Below are 20,540 nucleotides of genomic sequence, written 5' to 3'. Positions count from 1 at the left end.
CGTTCATTAAATTTCAGCATTTCTGTAAATTTGCTTTGAAAAAACAAAATCCCTCCTACTGTTTGTGTGCGTAATTAATCCAAGATTTTAATTTTTTCTAAAATAATGCAAAAAATATATGGTAAATATATGTATACAAGATAAGCTAAAGATTTTTTGAAGACTTGTTAAATGTTAATAATTATCAACTTATGCAACAAGATCAACTTTCAAAAAATTATAATAAAAATTTTATCTATATTAGCCACAATGTTACAAAAAATTTCATTCATTATAATACATAATTCTACTGAGTCAAAATAAAATATATGAGTCAAAATAAAATATATATTACTCCCCAAATTGTCACCAACAAATGTTAATAACCTTTAATTCACAAAGGGATATAAGAAAATACTGAGTTATTCTAAATAATTTAATTGCAAATAAACTTTTATAACTTCATGTTATAATTTCATATTATAAAAGAAAAAAAAATGACATTTTATCTAAATAGTTAAAAAGTACAATTTTTACAGTAAATGGAACAAATTATAATACTTTATTAAAGATACAAAAATATAATACTAAATAAATTATTTACGTAAGGTACTTTACTAAAATAATTAACAGATATATAAGTCAGAACCTCCCCTGAGTAGAAAGAATTTACTAGTAAAGAAATTTACGTAAGAAAATTTCTTTCTACAACCCAAGAATGCACTAACAGTAAAGAATTTATATATACTTAGTATATATAAATTCGTATTTCTTTTTATAGTCGTCATTTAATGGGCATATAATTTATGTTAATTGATAAGAAATTCTTCTTATTTTTTTTATAAAAGTTTATATACATACATGTCTTCCAAGAAAAAGCATTCTTAGCACACAATCATACAAAAAAGACTTGAAGCATTTTGAATTGCTACAATAATAGAATTGCTATTTGCTACAATAAACTAAACAAAATTGAACAATAGCATGAAACATCAGAAAGAAATAAAGACTCAAAGAAAACCTCATTCAATTCTCAGTAATCCTGCATTGTTCTGAACAAAGATACAAACCTGAATCTGAACAATCAGAAAATCTCGAAAAATATTTGTCAACTCATTACTGTTCATCGGAAGCCAATTTCTACCAGGCACGTACAACTAAAACAAATATTAAAACGGAAACTGTATGATTGGTAAATAGTAAGCGAACAGGGTTACAGCAACACAAACAAGTTCAGAAAATTTTACTCACAATCACATGAAAGTGAAAAATAATTGCCTACCCATCCTACCTGACATAGAAAGAAACAAACATCAGAAAAAAAAGTGTGTGATTGTCAGAGTATATTATATACAAAAATTGGGGGGAATGGTCACTGACCTTTTGTACAGAACTTTTACATCTTCTCCAAGTAATGGACTCTCAAGAAAAAGATCGCCACACTCTTTCAGAAGAACTTCCTCAACTTCAAATGCTCGATCACCACAATACTTGTTCCATTCAAACCACATTTTTGAAATTAATTCCTTCTTGAAACAAATGCTGTTATCCTCCTCTTCTGGAGAATCAGCAGACACCAATCGATACACAAAGACTTTCTTCTGCTGGCCAGGTCTGAATGCACGACCAATAGCTTGGCGAGTAACTGAAGGATTAAGATGAACGTCCAATATAACTATGCGTGATGCCCCGACCAATGATATGCCCTCTCCACAAGCCCTGATGGAGCCAAAGAAGACTTTGGCACCAGGAGAATTGTTAAATCTTTCCATGGACCATTCTCGCTGCTCATAGCTCGATTCTCCTGAGATTACAAATATTTCCTTTCCTAGACTCCACCCTTTACTTTGAATGGTTAACCTTTCTAAATATTTCAAAGGTAGCAAGTATTGACTAAATACAAGGAGTTTCTCTCCGGCTGATTCACACAAATTTAGCATGTTCCAAAAGAATTTGGACTTCACACCATCTCTGGCGTCTGATTTTTCTATCAGAGCATCAATTATATCATCAGATATATTATTTTCTCCACATTTTTCAGCTAAAGATTTCAGTTTAGGGTGCAAATACACGGCGCTTCCTACAGAAGATATCTTGAACTTTCCAGATGACTTTTTTAATTTTTCAATGTCAAGCTTTTGTGTAGGGTTAAGATTGAGAACCACAGTAAAATCAACAAGACCAGGAAGCTCATCAAGAAAATCCCCTTTATAATAATGAAGGACGCTGTTTGTCATCTCACGTAAATCTTGTATGACGGCTACTTTCGCTTTAAAGTCTGTGCCCTTCAAAGTGTTTTCAACAATATCACAGAAGGTTCTCACACCTGGTATATGAACTCTACTATAAATGCGCCTGCGGATAGCTTTTGATGTTTCCATCTTCAAAAACTTTGGACGAACAAGATCTAGAATGTTAAACACCTCCCTGACATGATTTTGATAAAGAGTTCCCGACAGAACAACTTTTCTAGGTGTGTGAACTTTTGCAAGGGATTGAACCATATCTGTGTTTTCATTCCTAGGATTATGCCCCTCGTCTAAAATAAGTATTGAAGGACTCCTGAGTAAAATCTTTTGGCATGATGACGATATATGGTTGGTCCCCTTATCACAGACAATAGAGGAGAACTGTTTGTATCCTAAGAAAAGGATACTTTTCTTCTCCACCCATAAGTTCAACACTTCCAGTTGTTGACTTCTACTATCTGCCTTCACTGTATAAAAGTCGTATAGAGGTATGTCCTCCACTTGCCATGTTTGAAACTCCTTTTTCCATGTTGACAATATTCCCTTTGGAAGCACCACCAATGGTCTTGCATTCGGATACCTGCCTAGAAAACTTTGCATGAAACTTATTACCATGAATGTTTTCCCTGATCCTGGAGCATGGGCTAAGATGCAGCCACCAGGATGATCACCCGCAAGATTTCTAACAAGAAAATTGAATCCGTCAATTTGATGAGGTTTCATCTGTTTCATGTGTCTAGGATGTGCTGAGAATTCAGTTACTATGAGATCATCTTCAGCAACATTATTTGCAAATACATCTGCTTTTGCTTTGGTGTTACAGGATTCATATGCATAAGTCCTTGTGCTCCGTTTAACCTTCAATAAAATACAAAATTAATAAAAATAATAAATAAAGTCAACCTTTAACACTTCCTGTCCAGGCCAGAAGTAATACTTGTTAGAATATAAATAGTAAGAATTAAGCATAGGTATTATTTTATAACGCAGTTAAGTCCACACATGATATGAATGGTCTACCTGCAATATTAATTTGGTTTAATAAAGAGGTTTCTCAGTCCTTAAGGAAAATTTAGTGGAATAAGATAAAAGAAACAGTTTCTCACTGAAGGTTGGCAAATTATCAGAAGATTTTAACTATCACAAGTTGCTATCTGTTTCGCTTGGCATTTTGTATGTTTATGTCCCGCTCTCCTAAAAAATTAATCTGTGTTAAGCATCTAATTTCAACCCCATAATTAAAAGCGATCATAAAACTAAAAGTATATTTTATGTTTATCACATTCATTAACAAAAATATTAATGCAAAAGCATTAGACCAACCTTGTACTGAAACTCAAATATGGTTTCAATTTTTCGGTCAATAATTCCACAAACCCGACAAACATAACCAAGATCATCTTTTAAAATAAAAGAATGATCGCACTCCTCATCTCTTTCTGCTTCTTCATGGCCTCTTTCTACTTCATCTGGCAGAGGATTCGCGGAAACAACCTAGTAGAGGGAACAATTAAATTACATCAATGCCAAAGGAGCCCTGAAACTGCAATTTGCAAGTAGACTTCAATATAATAAATAATTTACTTGAATTTAAATTTCGATGTGTATAGAAGTAGTTTTACAAAGCAGAAAATAAAATCGCAAGTGACATTTACATGTAATGGGAACCTTACATATTGTATACATACAACAGGTAACAACGAATAAACGAGAGCAAAACATTCGAGACTAATAAGGATAATTGTACGCCAAAATGTACAATGTTTCAACAATTCAACTCACATAACTACATTTAATATGAATTTTTTTTTGTTCATAAATCGATGAATGATCTAGTTAACACCGGCACTCAAAGAAGGAACTATGTTATAATTCTTTAACAATTGATTTATTTTCTCGATATTTGGCTGTTAAACTATAGTCATTTTCCTTATCTTCATAAGAAAAATCCATCGTCTCAGCAACCCTTAACCAAACACATCAATTTTAGTAAAGAATTACGAATTAAATTACACAAAAAAAAAAATCCCAAATGAGTTGATGATAAACTCCACGACAAAGACTGGAATTATTATTTAAAAATAAGAAACAGAAGTAAAGTATTATACTTTGGAACACTCCATTGCCATCGACATCTCCTTCCAAATATCTTCTAAGCCGTCATTATCTTCGGGGTTGACCTGATGATCCTCTTCCTCCTTTACACCGATATGAACACCTTTACCCGCTATACTTGTCTCAATTTTCGGATCTTTACTTTTGCGACGGTTAGGAATGGGAGTACGCTGCCTCTTAAACCCATTGTTTGACACAGAACAGTAAAGCATGTCAGTGAAACAACTTGCATTGAAATGAAGAGAAAGGAAAAAGAGCTAGCATCTTCTCATGAAGAGCAGCTACAGATTTAAATCTAAATACACAGAGGCTTAAGAAGTTAGCTAAATGCAAATGTCAAGCGATTCAAATGAAAAATTGACACATGTTCAAGAAAGGCAAACGGTTAAACTCTTACATCATCATTCACTGTTCACTTTTCAACATTAATATGTGAATAGAAGGAGCAAAGAAAAATAATATAAACAGATAGTACGACATGTAGAGAAAATATAAATCCAGACACATCCTCTATTTTCATTTTCAAACCCATCAATTTCCCAATCACCATGTATAAAGGATCAATAGTAAACATTCAAGTTTAGTAATTCGTCCAATCCAATGGTTTCCAAACAATGACCACAAGGAAAAAAGTTTATTCAGTGAAACTGGGCCAAAGTATCTAGAAATTAATGACTTAGTTTAAGAGAACTATGCAGTCTTAATCAATGTTTTAAAAGAATCTTCAGCCACACCACAAAAGGTTGAAAATAAATGCTACAATTTTGTTAAATTATCGGTTAGGCCTGTAAGTCATGTTTGCAATAGAGGGAAAAATAATCGAATGAGTGGGGAGGGTAGGGAGCGTGATATAGGAATCATGCAGTGTGGCCAAAAGAGTGCGGCCAAAAGAGAGAAAAGGAGTATATACGAAAGGTGGGTAACCAAATGAGTAGGGATTATTCTGATGTTCTGGGTGGTGATTTTGTGTATAGGCGGTCTTTTCTCATCCTCTGATTGGTTTTACTTGATGACTATTCCATATTTGTAAAAAGGTATTTCCATCCATAATTATTTGCTGTTTCCGTTGGATTAGAGGAATTTTCCCTTAATCAGTGATCGTATAAGTTTAGCTACTTCCTTGTTTGAAACCTTAGTTCCTATCATTATCCCCAGACGGAGCATGTTACAAATATATTATTCCAAATAAAAAATTATGCATATTAACAACTATTATTTCAATTTGGTATTTCATATATTTAAATTATTACAAAATTAAGGAAAACTTACAACTGTCTTCATCACAACAGGAGACGGTGCAACTAGCGGCAACACAATTTCAAACTGAACAATTGATTTATTTTGTCTATAATCTTCTTCTTCTGAAGCTTCATGAAATGGAACAATAAATTTATTGTGTATATCATCTTCCACTTCTGAAGCTTCATGAAAAGGAACAATAGCTTTTTTATCTCCATCATCTTCCACATCTGAATCAATGTGAATAACAGCAACTGGAGCTGCATGAACATTCTTCTCAATGTTTTCCCTCGCCAAATCTATGACATTATGATATGTCAAACCAGTGTCGTGTTGATCTTCGAATTTAGTAGTGTCTTCATCGTGGTCAGTTACCACATTCATGAATTGATTAACAAGTTCGGGATACTTTGCAAAGTAAGGTCCAAGTATCTGCATTTTTATGGCTACAAGGTCCTCTATCTCCTTTGTGACACTTCCATATTTCCCATGCTCTATATGAACCACAATATCCGAAATTGCAGATGGATTCGTATGGTCAGAGACATCTGATAACTTCTGTCTTTTGCCTATGTCAGGGCCAGAGGAAGATCCTGGTTTCACAAAATGAAACTAAACTCAGAAGAACTGTAGATATTCCATCATGAAGCAGAACCAAATATTCTCAATGCTTATATACTTCCACAAGACTCAAGTATTACGTTACACAAACCCCAGCACGGTTTCAACTCCTACCAGCAACTAATCAAATCAAAATAAAAGAAAACCATAAAATCATAAAATATAATTAAAGGAAAAAACTTAAAAATAGTACCTTAGATGTTTTTTTTTTTTTCTGTTCTCTAATTAAAACTCAAGTATCACCATGATTAGCGTAAAAAAAAGGCACAATTGATAATTCACACAAATAATACAAATCTTTGTTAAGTTTTATTAAGCATATTACACAGCTAAAATTCTAGTACTGAATTAAAAACACTACAAAAGGCTCTTTAAGAGAACACTATATAAAGTTTCGTCCTAAAAGAAAATGTTCGGACTCAACATTCTTACAATACATGCTCAGAAACCACTCTGCACGCAAAAAGAATAATATATATATATATATATATATATATATATATATATATATATATATATATATATATATATATATATATATATTCTCATTAAATCCTAAAATAAAAAATGAAATAATCCACCAAAAATTTGGGATAAAATTAGAAAGAAAAAGGAAATTATATTGAAATTGCAAATAATATACGTGGTGATCAACAGTTTTTAATGTCAAATTTAAAAAAAAATAAAATAGAAGAGAAAGAAAGAGCAAGATAATGAAGAATATACCGGTTGAACGACAGCGCTTAGCTGACAACACGTCAACAGAGGACTCCATCGGTAACTTTCAACGAAATGAAGAAACTGAGAATTGAAGCAAAAACAGATAAAAATATTGCAAACTGAAAGAGAAAGATAAAAAACAAGTGTTGAATTCATCCATTTTCTATCAGAGATTGTAGAAAATCAAGAGAACGAGGGTTACCGAGAAGAAGAAATGCTGAAGACTGAAAATGAGTTTGAGAAATGCAGAGTGAAAGCATTGTACAATTTATAGAGTGAGTAATGCACGGAGTATTGAGTTTCCATCGGTCACAATGGTCCTCTGTGTCGCAGCTGCAGCGTTCATGCAGTGTGGATGCGGAAGCTGCGAGTGTGACGATAAAGTTGATCAAAAAATTCAAACCATTAGATTCACGTGAGACGTGATATCAAAATTTTTAACTGTTTGATTGGTTTCGGTCAAACTGCATTTCCAATCACGTTGCATGCGTGTGATGGTGATTAGACGCATTTAATCACCGTTAAAAATACATGTAATAATTTACATAAAATATTTTTTTTTAATTTAATCAAATAGTAATTTTAAGTTTGCTTAATGACATGATTATTAAAAATTAATTAAAATCATCTTAAATTTTGAAAAGGAAATTTTAGGACACAAATAATTTATACACGCATTTATAGAGGTATATTTATTTATGTATTATATTAAATGGAAAGATAAATGATTAAATATATAGAAAACAGCACAACTATTTTATTACCAAAGGTGTTATGAATTTCAATAAATGCATAATTTTAATTGTGCGGGAAGAATAATTAATTTGATGATAAATTAGGAAAAAAAGAATTAAATTTTAGATGTGGTTATTTAATATTAATCATAAAAATTAGTGTTTCAATTAATTTAACGTTATTAAAAATAGTTTTAAGTAAATTAATTGCAAGCTTACTTTTAGGAAGCAACTTTTGCAAAGAGCCCATCATTATAATAAGATTTTAAATTTAAGAACAAATTTAAAAAGTTGACTTAGATAAGATTCTATATATTAACGATAAAAAAATTAATATTTTAATAATTAGAATAATTTTTAAAATGTAAAAAAAATGTAGACAAAAAATTGACAAATTTCGATTCTTCTAAAAATCCAAATTTATATGAATATAATGTAATTTGCTAAAAAGTAATATAACATAGTTAAGCTTATTTAAGGTAAAATAAAGTTTAATGTGAATTCTTTATAAATAATCTATATTGTACACACACACACATTTAGAGTACTCTATAGAAGTAATTTACATCACAATTGTCATTTTCAACATTGTGTTTTTTATTTTTATTTTTTTACACCTCACTAATCTTTTTAATGAAATATAAATTTTATATATATATATATATATATATATATATAATATATATATATATATATAATATATATATATGTGTGTGTGTGTGTGTGAATAAGTAAAGGAAAGAAATAATTTTATAAAAATAATAATAGTTTGAAACGAAAAATATTTATTTTTTTCTAAATTTATATATTATATATAATTTCTTTTAAAAAATAATATCTTTTTTACTACTCAATAAATTCAAATATATCACAAACATGTCATTACTTTCTTATAAAATATTTATTCTTTCATAAAAAAATTCTGTAATGTTTTGCTGATTTAAATTTCTTTAAAATATATGTATTTCTAAATTTGTATTTATCATATATATTATATATATATATATATATTAAAAAAATTAATTCATCTAATTTTTACTTGTCTGATTAATTAAGCATACACAACTAATTTCAATTTTCTCTCTAAACATTTATTTTTAATTAATTTAAAATCAAGAAAAAAATACAAAAATCAGCTCACAATTCAATTTTCCAAATTCTAACAAAACTAAAACTTATGCTATTTCAATAGATATAAAGAATAATATATTACCTAGAGAAATAAAATTAGAAAGTGTTGTATAGAGGTTTAAAATTTGAAAAGTGTACTCTATAGAAGAAAAGACAATTGTTACTTCCCTTCACCTACATCTAATCATAACCTATTTAACGTGTTTTTGAAAAATGACAATTGTTGAAAAGAAATCAAATAAATAAGCCAAATGAAGTATCTAAAAAGAGTATTTTTTAAGTGACTGTATATTTCTTTCTATAAATAACTCTATCCATTTATATTGAAAGCATTTTGGATTTGGTGAGTTAATCTTTGTTTAAGCAAACTAAATTTTGTTTTATCATCCGTAAACACCTTTTAATATAAGTTAGATGTGATTCGTTGTTTAAAAATTTGAACTAGTTCCCCCAAAGAATATTTGTACATTAGCTTTGATAAGTTAAAAACAAAAAGTACTATTGTTGTAAGTTTGGAATAACATTTGAACAATATATACATTAGCATAACTTGATTCGTTGGTAAAAAATTGAACATATATCATATTAGTTTTTTATGTTATGTATTATTATCTTATTTTTTATTTGTATTTGATCTTTTAAGCTAACATTAGTTGTGATTTTTTTAAAAAAGTCTTAAAAATACAATTTAATATTTTTCTTTATTTTCCGTGATTTGTAAGATAAAACTCTAAATTTGATTAAAGATAACTTTCAAATTTGCTTGGAGAAATATAGTTATAATATCATATCTAAGTTTTATGATTTTGTCTATTATTTTCCATAACTATTTTCGTTGAAACTTATTTTAATAAACGAAAATATTAGAGGTTAAGCTTATGACTTTCTTTCACATAGCTGTTTGTAACTAGAAAAAATAGAATTTGTTTCAATATTTATTGAAAGGAAAATTCAAAATCTCTAATATGGCGTTTCCTAATACACAAAAAAAAAAAACTAGAACAAATAGTACACTCACTAAATTGTTTTAACATTATAATCTAAGCACAATTCATTATTTAATGTAATTGTTTTTCACTCTTACAATAATTATTTAGAAACTATCCCAAAAGAATTTCTATGACAAACTTACATGCACCTATGATGCTGCATTAATATTCTCCAACTAAATTTAGATTTTTCCTTTGATAATTTATATTTTATTAAACGCATTGAATTATTACATCATTATTAAAGGCCTTGTATGTACATTTTCTCTTATTTTCTAATCAATCAATGATCTTAAAACCTTCTCACCAAATGCACAAAAATTAAACTTCTAAAACTACAAGGAAACAAGAAAAATGAAGTTGCAAGACATGATGACATTGATGGAAGAAAAATGTTAATGAAATTAAAAAGATTAAGCACATATACATACATACATACATACATACATATATATATATATATATATATATATAATACTTTGCTGGTTTAATCTGTTAGATATTTTGCATACACGTTCCTCAAACACGAAAACAGCAACAAATTCCAGAAAAATTATCAGCAATTGAAATCTTGGTAGGGACAAAAAGGAAAAACAACATAAGATATGGTGCAACTAATGTTACATTGCTTAAACTTTTTCAAAGGTAGTAAAAGAATAATACAGCTAACAAAATTCATATGAACCAAAAAGAAAAAGTAACTATGATTGGAACCATTTCCTAAGCTGTTTTGAAGGCTTTTTCTCTCCATTCTCTTGGGAACCCTTGTGTGAGAACTTGGATCTATATTGTTCTATTAGCATGTCAAGCTTGTCTACTACGTCCTTCCCTACTGAATCTTTATTCTTCTTAGGCCGTTTCTTAGAAACCACCTTATGCCCTGCTTCTTGTTCTTGATTCTGCATCTTTCTTTTTCTAAACCCAGTTTCATCATCTTTGTTTCCTGATTTTCTTCTGTTAGTGGAAGCAGCAGTGTTTTGATCTTCAACAGATGCACCACCAATTTTCTGGCCATTTTGAATATTCTTTGGCTTCATGGACAAGGCTTCTGGATTTTCTTTCAGTGCCCTTTTGCTCTTTTTGTTGCCTTTCTGTCTTTTGGATTTTCCATTTGCCAGTGTATCACCTGATTCACCATTTGAATTCACTACTGCTTCCTTTGCCGGTTCACCATGCTCTCTAGACTTTCGTTTTCTGTCCTCTCTGTGATCTTCTTTCTTGCCAGGTTTGTCATTTTCCATATCATTGTTGTCATCTTGAGGAGCCTGCTGCTGAAATTGCAGCTTTGCCTTCCGAAGTTTAAGTGTTTGAACATTATCAAGAGCAAACTCCACGATTGGTCGATGTTCAGCACCAAATGTTTCTAGTGTCAATGAAAGCAAACTATAAAACAAACAGAAATAAAAGTACAAAAGAGTATGATTCCCAGAGATGATGAGAAATGGTTGTCACCAGGATTATTGTTGAGAACTCTCAGAGCCACAAGGGCATGCTGATGCTCAGAAAATTCAACAAAGGCAACTCCCCGTGAATAGCGTTCTTGAGCTACCTTTCCGTTCTTATCATTTTTCAAAAACTTTATCTGCATATTGTACGTATATTTTGTTAAAATGTAAAATGACACCATTAAAGCTTTACAGAAACAATAATTAACAATTTGTAGTTATGATCTACTTGACCAACCTGCCGAATTACAGGTTTTTGCTTGGTAGCTCTGGAGATGACTGCATCAATGCAAAGCTTCTTGAGTTCTTTCTCATTCATTGACTTGGGTAAGTTGTAGATAATGAGTCTAGTTCTTGAAACATGAAAATTTGGAGATTGAAGCTTTGTCTTCTTTTTCCTCTCCAACCTATATGAAATTTCCATAAATAATGTTGAGCACTAACACCAGCTGAAGAAATTACACTTGAGCAAGAAGATAGAATTTAAACCACCACATTTGCAAGATCAAATGCAACATAACATTCGGAAATCAGAATAGTACGAGTGATGATATTTGAAAATGGATTGTGAATCTATAGCTCATTTTGTTCGTTTGTGGATCTATACACAAAATGGATTGTGCCAAGAAATTATATATTATCTTTTCAAGAGACCTTTTCTCCAGCCCTCTGGTGATTTTTCTCAACAAAAACTACTAAACATGAAAATAAAAAGGAAAACAAGTAGAAGAAGACAATACAAGTGTTTTTTATCTCCTAACGTTCACATAGGGTAAAAGTAGCACATATTAGCAAAGGATTGTAACAATTTGAGAGTTGGAGATTAAAAATGTCACTCAAGTGCAGCCCATATAATAACTATAACCAACATGATAGATGTGAGTTAAAATAATACCAACAGCGCTCCAAACCACACAATACTCACTCTTGGCGTTTTAACATATCACTGGCTGAAACCCCTTCAGCAGCTGTAGTTCCCTCAAGAATAAGTCCCTCCTGTTACAGTTTAGTTGAATGCAAATGTTAATCTTAAGCATATCTATCAGCTTCAACAGCCTACTCCACAAAGAGTTACAAAGGAGAAGACAAACCTTTGCCAAGTAAAGATTCCGGTGGTCATTAACCTCATTTTTTGCTTTCTCCAATTCCTTGTCATGTGCCGATTTCTTATCCAAAGCCTTTAAAACTTTCAACGGTCTACCCTTCAGCAAAATACCTGTCCCGGAAGCAGCAATAGCAGCTGAAATTGCAGTATTAGCTGCTTCTACAGTTTTAAACTTTAGAAAACCAGTTCCTCTTGGTCGCCTGCATTGAGTAAAAGGAGATAATGAATAATGCCCTGTGAAATAGACACAGAAAAATAACACAGTGACATACTTGGTAACTTGGTGAAGAACAGGAGCAAAGTATTCTACTTCCCCAAACCCAGAAAATCGTTGTTTTACTTCTTCATTATCACATTCAAAGGGAAGATTACTTATAAAAACTGTTCTCTGCAAATCTTCTTCTGTTCCCTTAGGATTAGATAACTTGTTTATGCTGGAAATGTCAGGCTTAGAAGCACCTGAAACCTTTTCCAAGTCATCAGATTCTTTTCCATCAGCATCCTTAACAACTTCATCAGGTCTTGATTCTTTGTTTTCTTTGGACAACATAGAATCATTGTTCTCAGATGTTCCTTTGCTTGAGGATCCAAGCAAGTTGTTAAGAACCTTTCTTGCAACGTCTGCCTCCTTATCAAAATTATCTTCAGGAGGAGCTCCCTCTTCCACCATGGCACTAGAGTGGTTTGTATCATTATCATCTCCTTGGCCAGATCTTTTATCAACAAGCTCCACATCCTCCTCATCACTATCTTCATCACTCAAGATTTCTTCTTCTAAAGAAATTGCAAAGAATGCATTATTTGAATAGTTCAGATCCAAAATAAAGGTTTTTTGGCATACTTAAATAAAGAAGACAAAGATGAAGAGTGAGACTTAGGAAAAATCTCCGATGGTGTATTTGTAGGCTAGAGCAATGACCCAATACTTCAAATGTTATATGTTAGCAGTTCACTAAGAAATAATCTCAAACTTTTCCGTTGGAATACATTACAACTAAAGTATTAAATGAATAAACAATAAACCAGGGACATCACAGCTTACAAAAGAATCAATAAACGTTTACCTCAACATAGAGATAGTTACCAAATAGAAATCTATTGGACTTGAATTTAAAAATCTCTTTAAAAAAACACCATCATATGATTTGCAACCAAGTCTACAGCTACTCAGCAGCTTGGCTCCAATTCATTGGCCACTCAAGAATCCATTTAAGTTTAGAACAACATAGAAATGAGAAGAATATTATGCGCAACATATATTCAATTCAGTGTATTAAAGATTGAACCACAAAACAAGAATCTGGCCTTTTACTCCACAAAACTACTAAACAGCTGACTAACGTAATAGTGAAATTGAGGTTAACCCCAACATGAGAAAAGTGATAGACTAATCCCAATTTCTAATTCAAAAGTAAAAACTTACAAGTGCCATGTTTTAGCATAGTCTACTTGATTAAAATATAGATACATGACATTGGTCACAAGAAGTTTACCAAATAATAATACTTATAACTTAAAATAGTAATATTAAATAACTGGTAATAATGCATTGAAAAGCCAAAAGGCACTTCAACTGAGGAATATCTTCGTTCAATTCAAATATAGACTACAAAAGTGGCTGATGAAAGTACCCTCTTCACTATAAAAATTACCTTTCTCTGAAGCAAGAGTATCATTCGTATCACTACTAAATATCTTCTTTGGAACAGCCCAATCAACAGCTATGACTCGTTTGGCAAACTTTGATCCATTCAGCTTTTGAATGGCCTGAAAAAGAAACATGAAGCTTATATGCAGGTTATTTCAGAACACAAAGAAGTAAATAAAATAAAACTTGGTAAAAGTACATACATTTTCTGCATCTTGCTTGCAGGTAAATTTTACAAATGCAAAGCCCTTAGACAGACTGCAGAGGAGAAGATGGGAAAAGAAAAACATTTTAAGAAACCATTATATATGATAGCATATTGAAACTCTTAATAAATAAAAAGTAGAAAGAACTTACCCTGTGTCTGACTTTTGTGGAATAAATACGTCCCACACATATCCAGCAGATGAAAACATATCTCTTATTTCAGTATCTTTTGCCTGCATCCATGTTTAGTCAACTAGTCAGAAGTCAAGGTATCCAAGAAAATTTATTTCAAGTTTTTTAATTATAGGCATCGAACCTTGAAAGGAAGGTTTCTGACAATAAGCTTCCATTTCTGAGTCTTGGAGCCCTGACCCACATACAGCAGAAAGTTGTTTAAGAAGCAATATCTCGTTCAAGATCTTACATGGTAAACAGGGAAGTAAACATCATCTACAAACAATTAAAATTCACAGAACAAAAGCATAAACACTATGATGTCAATATCCCACCACCTAATAGATTATTAGATGAATCTGACAAAGTGCACTCAGACAGTTACTAAATGCATTCTAACCGCGCTAAAACTGACTTCCAAATGATGAGCAGGGTACACACATCTCCTACTTCAAAAAACATATTGTCATGTATATAAATACACACTCAAAAATGGAGACAACAAATAAGAAAATACTTTTCTACACCAACATAGGAAATAGAGACTAAACCCAAACCCAAGTGAAAATCCTATAAAGCCTTTAGAAGCAAAACGCATCACAAAACATGGAAACAACAAATAAGAAAGTACTTTTCCACACAAACATAGAAACAGAGACTAAAATCAAACCCAGATAAAAATCCTATCAAACCTAAAGAAGCAGCACACGTCACAAATTCTCATTGCATAACTTCCTTTATATTAAGACCATGCACACCATATTCTCCTGATTAATGGCAGAAAAAAGCTTAAGACTACTAATGAGCACTTAATTTTGCATAAAAAGGAAATTAAGAGAACAGGTTTTTGACCTACTCAGTTTTTAGAAAATGAAAAACATATTCAATGCAATTAATACCATGGAATACAAATTTTAAGACATAAAGCAAATTTATGAATACAAAATGAAATGGTACAGCTTCTGTCAGCTGGCAGTTATTCATATATATATATATATATATATATATATATATATATATATATATATATATATATATATATATATATATATATATATATATATATATATAATGTTTTGCTGGAGCTGATGATATTGTAACTCTGTTGAGTTCTATGGCAAGTACTTTACCTCTCCACCCAATTGGCGGGCCCAAATTGTTTCTCCCCTTATCACTTTTTTGTGCAACATTGCAACAGAAAGTCGAGCTGATTTTACACTTGTATAAAGTACAGACGAGGCATCCATGGTACAGCCATCTTGCATGAGACCTGGAAAATTTCCAAAGTGAATTCCACAATACCAAGAAATACAAAGAATCTTTGAATAAGTGATATAATGTATTTAATCTTGTTGAATTGCCAATTTCAGTGGAAGAACAAATTTCAACATCCATATCTGCGCTCGATATGATTACATGAGACAAAATACAACTAACATTTGTTCAAAATGTGAAAAGGGTTTGGCATTAAAACAGCAATAATGACCATTAACCATGCAATAAAGGCAGTACGAGACAGCAGCAAACCTAATTAGAATCAGCTCACACACAAACCACAAAATAACTTTACACCAAGTATAAAGCAGCTAAAATATTACTTGCAAAGAACATGAATGCGACCTGTTTTATTCAATAAAAAGGAAAAAGTTGAAGATCTTTTTATATCACATATAGAACATAATAGACATGTCACACAGTATTAGATAAACATAAAAACATATATCATCTGCATTATATATCATTAGCAGAAAAGATAAAATCCAGTTACCATGTTTCTCAAGATCTTTCCTTGAAAGAGGGTAGTTAATGGAACACACAGTGCCAATCTCTCTGGCTTGGCTGTGAACTTCTTCAGCCATATCAGAATCCTTGAGGCCACCAAATATAACAGTTCTAGCAACCCTGTCAAAAGAAAAAAATAAACAAGACAATTCAAACATAAGAAGCATCAGTAAGTTGGAATCAGGTAATCCAATTAGTCATTTCCATTTAATCACATCCATGCTAAAATCAACTTCCTGGATTCATCTTTTATCTCTATCGAAACTAGCTGATTTAAAAAGGTTGGATTAAAAACAATTGCAGGGAAAAACAGATAATACCTCTGTTTTTCTGAGCAACCACCATCATCTGCAACATCATTACAAAGAGCTGATTTTTTTGTTTCCATTGGGTTCTTTGAGTTTTTTTGTTTACTTGTGACTTGTACTTCTAGAAAAGAAAAATAAAAGAAAATATAAGACAAGGGGAGAATTATAAATTATCAAATTATAAAATAATCATAAAAACAAATTGACAACCTTCCTTCAAAACTGAAACATGCTTCTCTGTTCCAGATGATTTGCTGTCGTTTACATCATCACCTTTTGGTTTCACAAGATCATCTGGTGTTCCAGCTATTACATTACAAAAGAGAGGGAAGAGAAAACAAAGGAATAAAAGGATTAACAAGGTTAAATTAGTTTCCTTGTCTTTTCAAACAAGGTGGAATATTAAGATATCACAGCATGCTGAACCACAATTATAGAGTTACCATCAACCTTTATTTGGTTTTGAATTTCGTTCCTCCCGAGGAGGACGAGGCATTGCATGCTTCACTCCAATTTTACGGCCTTCAACAGACATACCATTCTTCAGCTCAATAGCACGATTGGCATCTTCCTCAACAGCACTGAAGATGGAAACAATTAATTACAAACTGGGAAAAGCAAGTCACACATGTTGATTCTAACAAAGGTAAGAGAGAAGAACACTACAACTCAAACAAAAACAACGATAACAAATTATGATTATGGACTAATTTAACAATAACAACAACACGGCTATATATCACAGTCACCATCAAAAGAAGACAGGTTTCATATTATTGAAGCACTACACAACTTGAACATCCAGAATAAAGTTTGTCTATTGATATCTTCTTGAGTGATTTTCGCAAATCATGATGCTTTAAGTTTTATTAGCAACTTTGCGGCAGGATCATGGAGTTTTACTGATGAGATACAACAGCTGAAGAGCATAAGAGCATATTGCAATCCATGTTTGAGGATATTTTCCAGAAAGGGGAAACTTTCACTTGCGTACTGACTACTGAGTATTCATATTTTTTGATAGCTTTAGTTGAATGAGTTTTTGGCCAAAGCATAGGCATGAAACCACATCAAAAGAACTAGCTAGAACACAATAATATAAGCTAAAGCCCGAAATTCAATATCAAGTCATGACATCGAGAGCTTATTATTTGGACAAACTTTTCCATGAGAACTTCTAAAACAATGAAAAAAAAAAAGAATTTCTCCAAAAGTTAAAACTATTTTATCCATAAGCTAGTTTGCAGTAGGTCTTTCATTCGACTTCTCTAAATTTTTATTTTTTAACTTGTCCACAAGTTAATTTTCATTTATGAAGAAGTCCGTCTCATTTTTTTCTTCTCTCCTAGAAGTTTTTATCAAGAAGCCTCACAACTGGTAGTGGTAAGAGAACCAAAGACAGTGATAACAACAAATTAAACTTTTGGAAGTTAAATATAAACTCACAATTGGACATAACCGAAACCACGATGCTGCGCTGACCCTGTGGATCATTAAACAAAGAAAAAAATGTCAAAAATACAAAGAGCAAAATTATACACCTCACTTATGCCTGAAGTCTCCGCATACATAATTTTGTTTCGCCAGTAGTATAGTATAACCTATTGACACACATACATAATCTATATGCATCATCTAATATACTTCAGTTATTAAACCCTTACCTTTCTGTGTGACCATAAAGCAACGCCGCACAGGTCCAATCTCACTGAATGTCTCCTCCAACTGATTTTACATTTTTTTTGTACAAAAATTTAAACAGATACATTATAAAAAAAAAATCTAACCAATTAACAAACAAACAAATGAAAGGAGAAGAACCGAGGAAGTAACGAATACCTGAGAATTGGAAAAGGAATAGGGTAAGTTGGAGACAAAAAGTGTGGAGGGGCAGTGCTCTTTGCCTCCATTCTCCTTCATTTTGTTCTTCTTTCCCATCTCTCTTCACACCCTCTTTTCTTCTTCTTCTTCTTCTTCCTTTCTCACCAAAACTTCTAGTATCTGTAAAGGATGGTTTTTTATTCAGCATTATAAACGATTCCTCATTCAATCAAAAACCCAAATGGAAAAATAAAGATTTCGTTGCGGCCACCTGAGGCAGAGAAAGGAGTGCAGTATTGAGCTGGGTCTGTGTTAGGGGTTGCAATTTGCAATGTAGCTTTTGAACAAGTAAACCAGGGTTTTGTGGAAGAAGAAAAACCCTTATTTAATAAAAAAAAATGTAAAATTTGCGTTGTTATAAAAGTTTAATTACATATTTGGTTTTCTAATTATTCAAAACAAAATTACATTAATTTACTGTTATTTAATTACTAAATTAAAATGATATATATATATATATAGATACATATTTTCTTCCAAACTTATTCTAAACCGCAAAATAATTATATATATTCCATGTATTTAATCAAATAAAAAGTTTTATTATGTTTTAAATAAACTTGAGAATTTTAAATTAAGTTTTTATTAAAGTTTTATACAATATTGAAGGTTCAATCAAACAAAATTTATTTAATTTTTTATTAATAAAGTGATATGGTTATTAAATGACGTACTTATTATTTTATTATTTCTTAATTTATAATTTTATATTTTCATAATTTTATGATTTTATAATTTTGTAATCATATAATCTTATAATTTTATAATTTTATAATTTTATAATTTTATAATTTTATAGTTATAGTGTTATACTTTTATAATTCTATATTTTTATTATTTTATAGGTTTGTGTAATACTTTTTTATGTCAAGTCCAAATTGTATAATTCATCATTATATTGAAGATGAATAAATGATCTCGCATGTTGCCTAAGTTTTTTTCATATTAGTCTTTTCTATATTGTATAACTCATAAACTCTTTTTCATACTCTTTTTCATACTTTTTCCTGATGCGATGTTCATTCATCCAGCTTCAATCCATAATATGTTTGTAACAAACTCCATCAATCTCAAATTTTCAACTCTTACAAGATTAGGTTTTACTCATTCAGAACAAATATTTTTCATAATTTGATAACATATATACAAAACAGTCTAAGATCATAAATTTGATAAAATATTTTGGAAACATTTTGGATTAGTCTTTGAAATACACGAAATAAAAGTGATAACTCGTGAGTACAATCAAGTATGCATCCAAAGAACAATAGAAAATGGTTTCAAATGAAATTTTATCAAATTTATGTATAAACTTTAACGTACACTTTATAACGAATTATGAAAATTAATTTTTCCAAACTATCTGATAAAAAATCCTAGATTTAATACAAACAATTAAAATTTTAATCATTTGTACTAAATTTTATCTGATGTCTAATATGATATGACAATTGTCCCTATACTTTTCATCATCATAAGATTAAGTTCTGCATAACAACTCAACAAGATTAGCTCGACAACATAATAGTTCGGGCTCAACAACTTAATAGAATGAGCTCGACAGCACAAAATCATATATAACATCAACTACTACAGTGGTCCGATGTCTAAAGTGTATATAACAATGGTCTGACATCTAATTGTTCATTTTTACATTGATTTTTTTTGTTAACGTTGAATGTTAGAAGATAAAAGATTATTTCGCACTGGTGTTTGATAAAAAAAAATAAATAAAAAAATAAAATTATATAATTTTATGCTTTAAATAATTTTTTTAAACTAAAATATTTAAAAACCAGGGTTGCAATTTGCGTTTGGAAAAAATAAAGATTTCGTTGCGGCCACCTGAGGCAGAGAAAGGAGTGCAGTATTGAGCTGGGTCTGTGTTAGGGGTTGCAATTTGCAATGTAGCTTTTGAACAAGTAAACCAGGGTTTTTTGGAAGAAGAAAAACCCTTATTTAATAAAAAAAATGTAAAATTTGCGTTGTTATAAAAGTTTAATTACATATTTGGTTTTCTAATTATTCAAAACAAAATTACATTAATTTACTGTTATTTAATTATATTTAATTACTAAATTAAAATGATATATATATATATATATATATATATATATATATACATATTTTCTTCCAAACTTATTCTAAACCGCAAAATAATTATATATTTCATGTATTTAATCAAATAAAAAAGTTTTATTATGTTTTAAATA

At 30.7% G+C, this 20,540-nt stretch overlaps 2 protein-coding genes across 3 annotated transcripts; both read right to left on the bottom strand.

The window, feature by feature from the left end:
• Positions 1–1,160: 1,160 nt before the first annotated feature.
• Positions 1,161–7,172, bottom strand: LOC148191653 (protein CHROMATIN REMODELING 35-like). 2 transcript variants are annotated; one of them, XM_088100217.1, is made up of 6 exons: positions 6,930–7,108; positions 5,613–6,175; positions 4,337–4,519; positions 3,552–3,722; positions 1,360–3,086; positions 1,161–1,270 (listed from the first exon to the last, which is right to left on the bottom strand). In XM_088100217.1, the coding sequence occupies exons 1-6, from the start codon at positions 6,976–6,978 to the stop codon at positions 1,267–1,269; spliced, it is 2,697 nt and encodes an 898-aa protein (XP_087956343.1). In that variant the 5' UTR covers positions 6,979–7,108; the 3' UTR covers positions 1,161–1,266. The 2 variants fall into 2 exon arrangements, with proteins under 2 accessions (XP_087956343.1, XP_087956342.1); XM_088100216.1 differs by lacking the exon at positions 1,161–1,270 and adding an exon at positions 7,126–7,172 and having other exon boundaries at positions 1,277–3,086; positions 6,930–7,004.
• Positions 7,173–10,319: 3,147 nt separating this feature from the next.
• LOC148191652 (uncharacterized) lies at positions 10,320–18,630 on the bottom strand. Its single transcript, XM_088100902.1, has 19 exons — positions 18,539–18,630; positions 18,286–18,447; positions 18,111–18,171; positions 17,893–17,929; positions 16,897–17,027; positions 16,657–16,752; positions 16,459–16,567; positions 16,125–16,258; positions 15,487–15,626; positions 14,499–14,549; positions 14,333–14,415; positions 14,179–14,233; positions 13,980–14,094; positions 12,600–13,101; positions 12,314–12,527; positions 12,148–12,218; positions 11,461–11,629; positions 11,230–11,359; positions 10,320–11,140 (listed from the first exon to the last, which is right to left on the bottom strand). Exons 2-19 carry the CDS (start codon positions 18,382–18,384, stop codon positions 10,479–10,481), a joined length of 2,859 nt encoding a protein of 952 aa, XP_087957028.1. The 5' UTR covers positions 18,385–18,447; positions 18,539–18,630; the 3' UTR covers positions 10,320–10,478.
• Positions 18,631–20,540: the final 1,910 nt, after the last annotated feature.

The sequence above is a fragment of the Vigna umbellata genome, chromosome 10, assembly GCF_029865625.1.
Source record: "Vigna umbellata cultivar VRB3 chromosome 10, Vumbellata_1.0, whole genome shotgun sequence".
In the NCBI taxonomy this organism is placed as follows: Eukaryota; Viridiplantae; Streptophyta; class Magnoliopsida; order Fabales; family Fabaceae; genus Vigna; species Vigna umbellata.
Note: the sequence above shows the minus strand (reverse complement) of the source record. Positions and strands in the feature narration are given on the sequence as shown.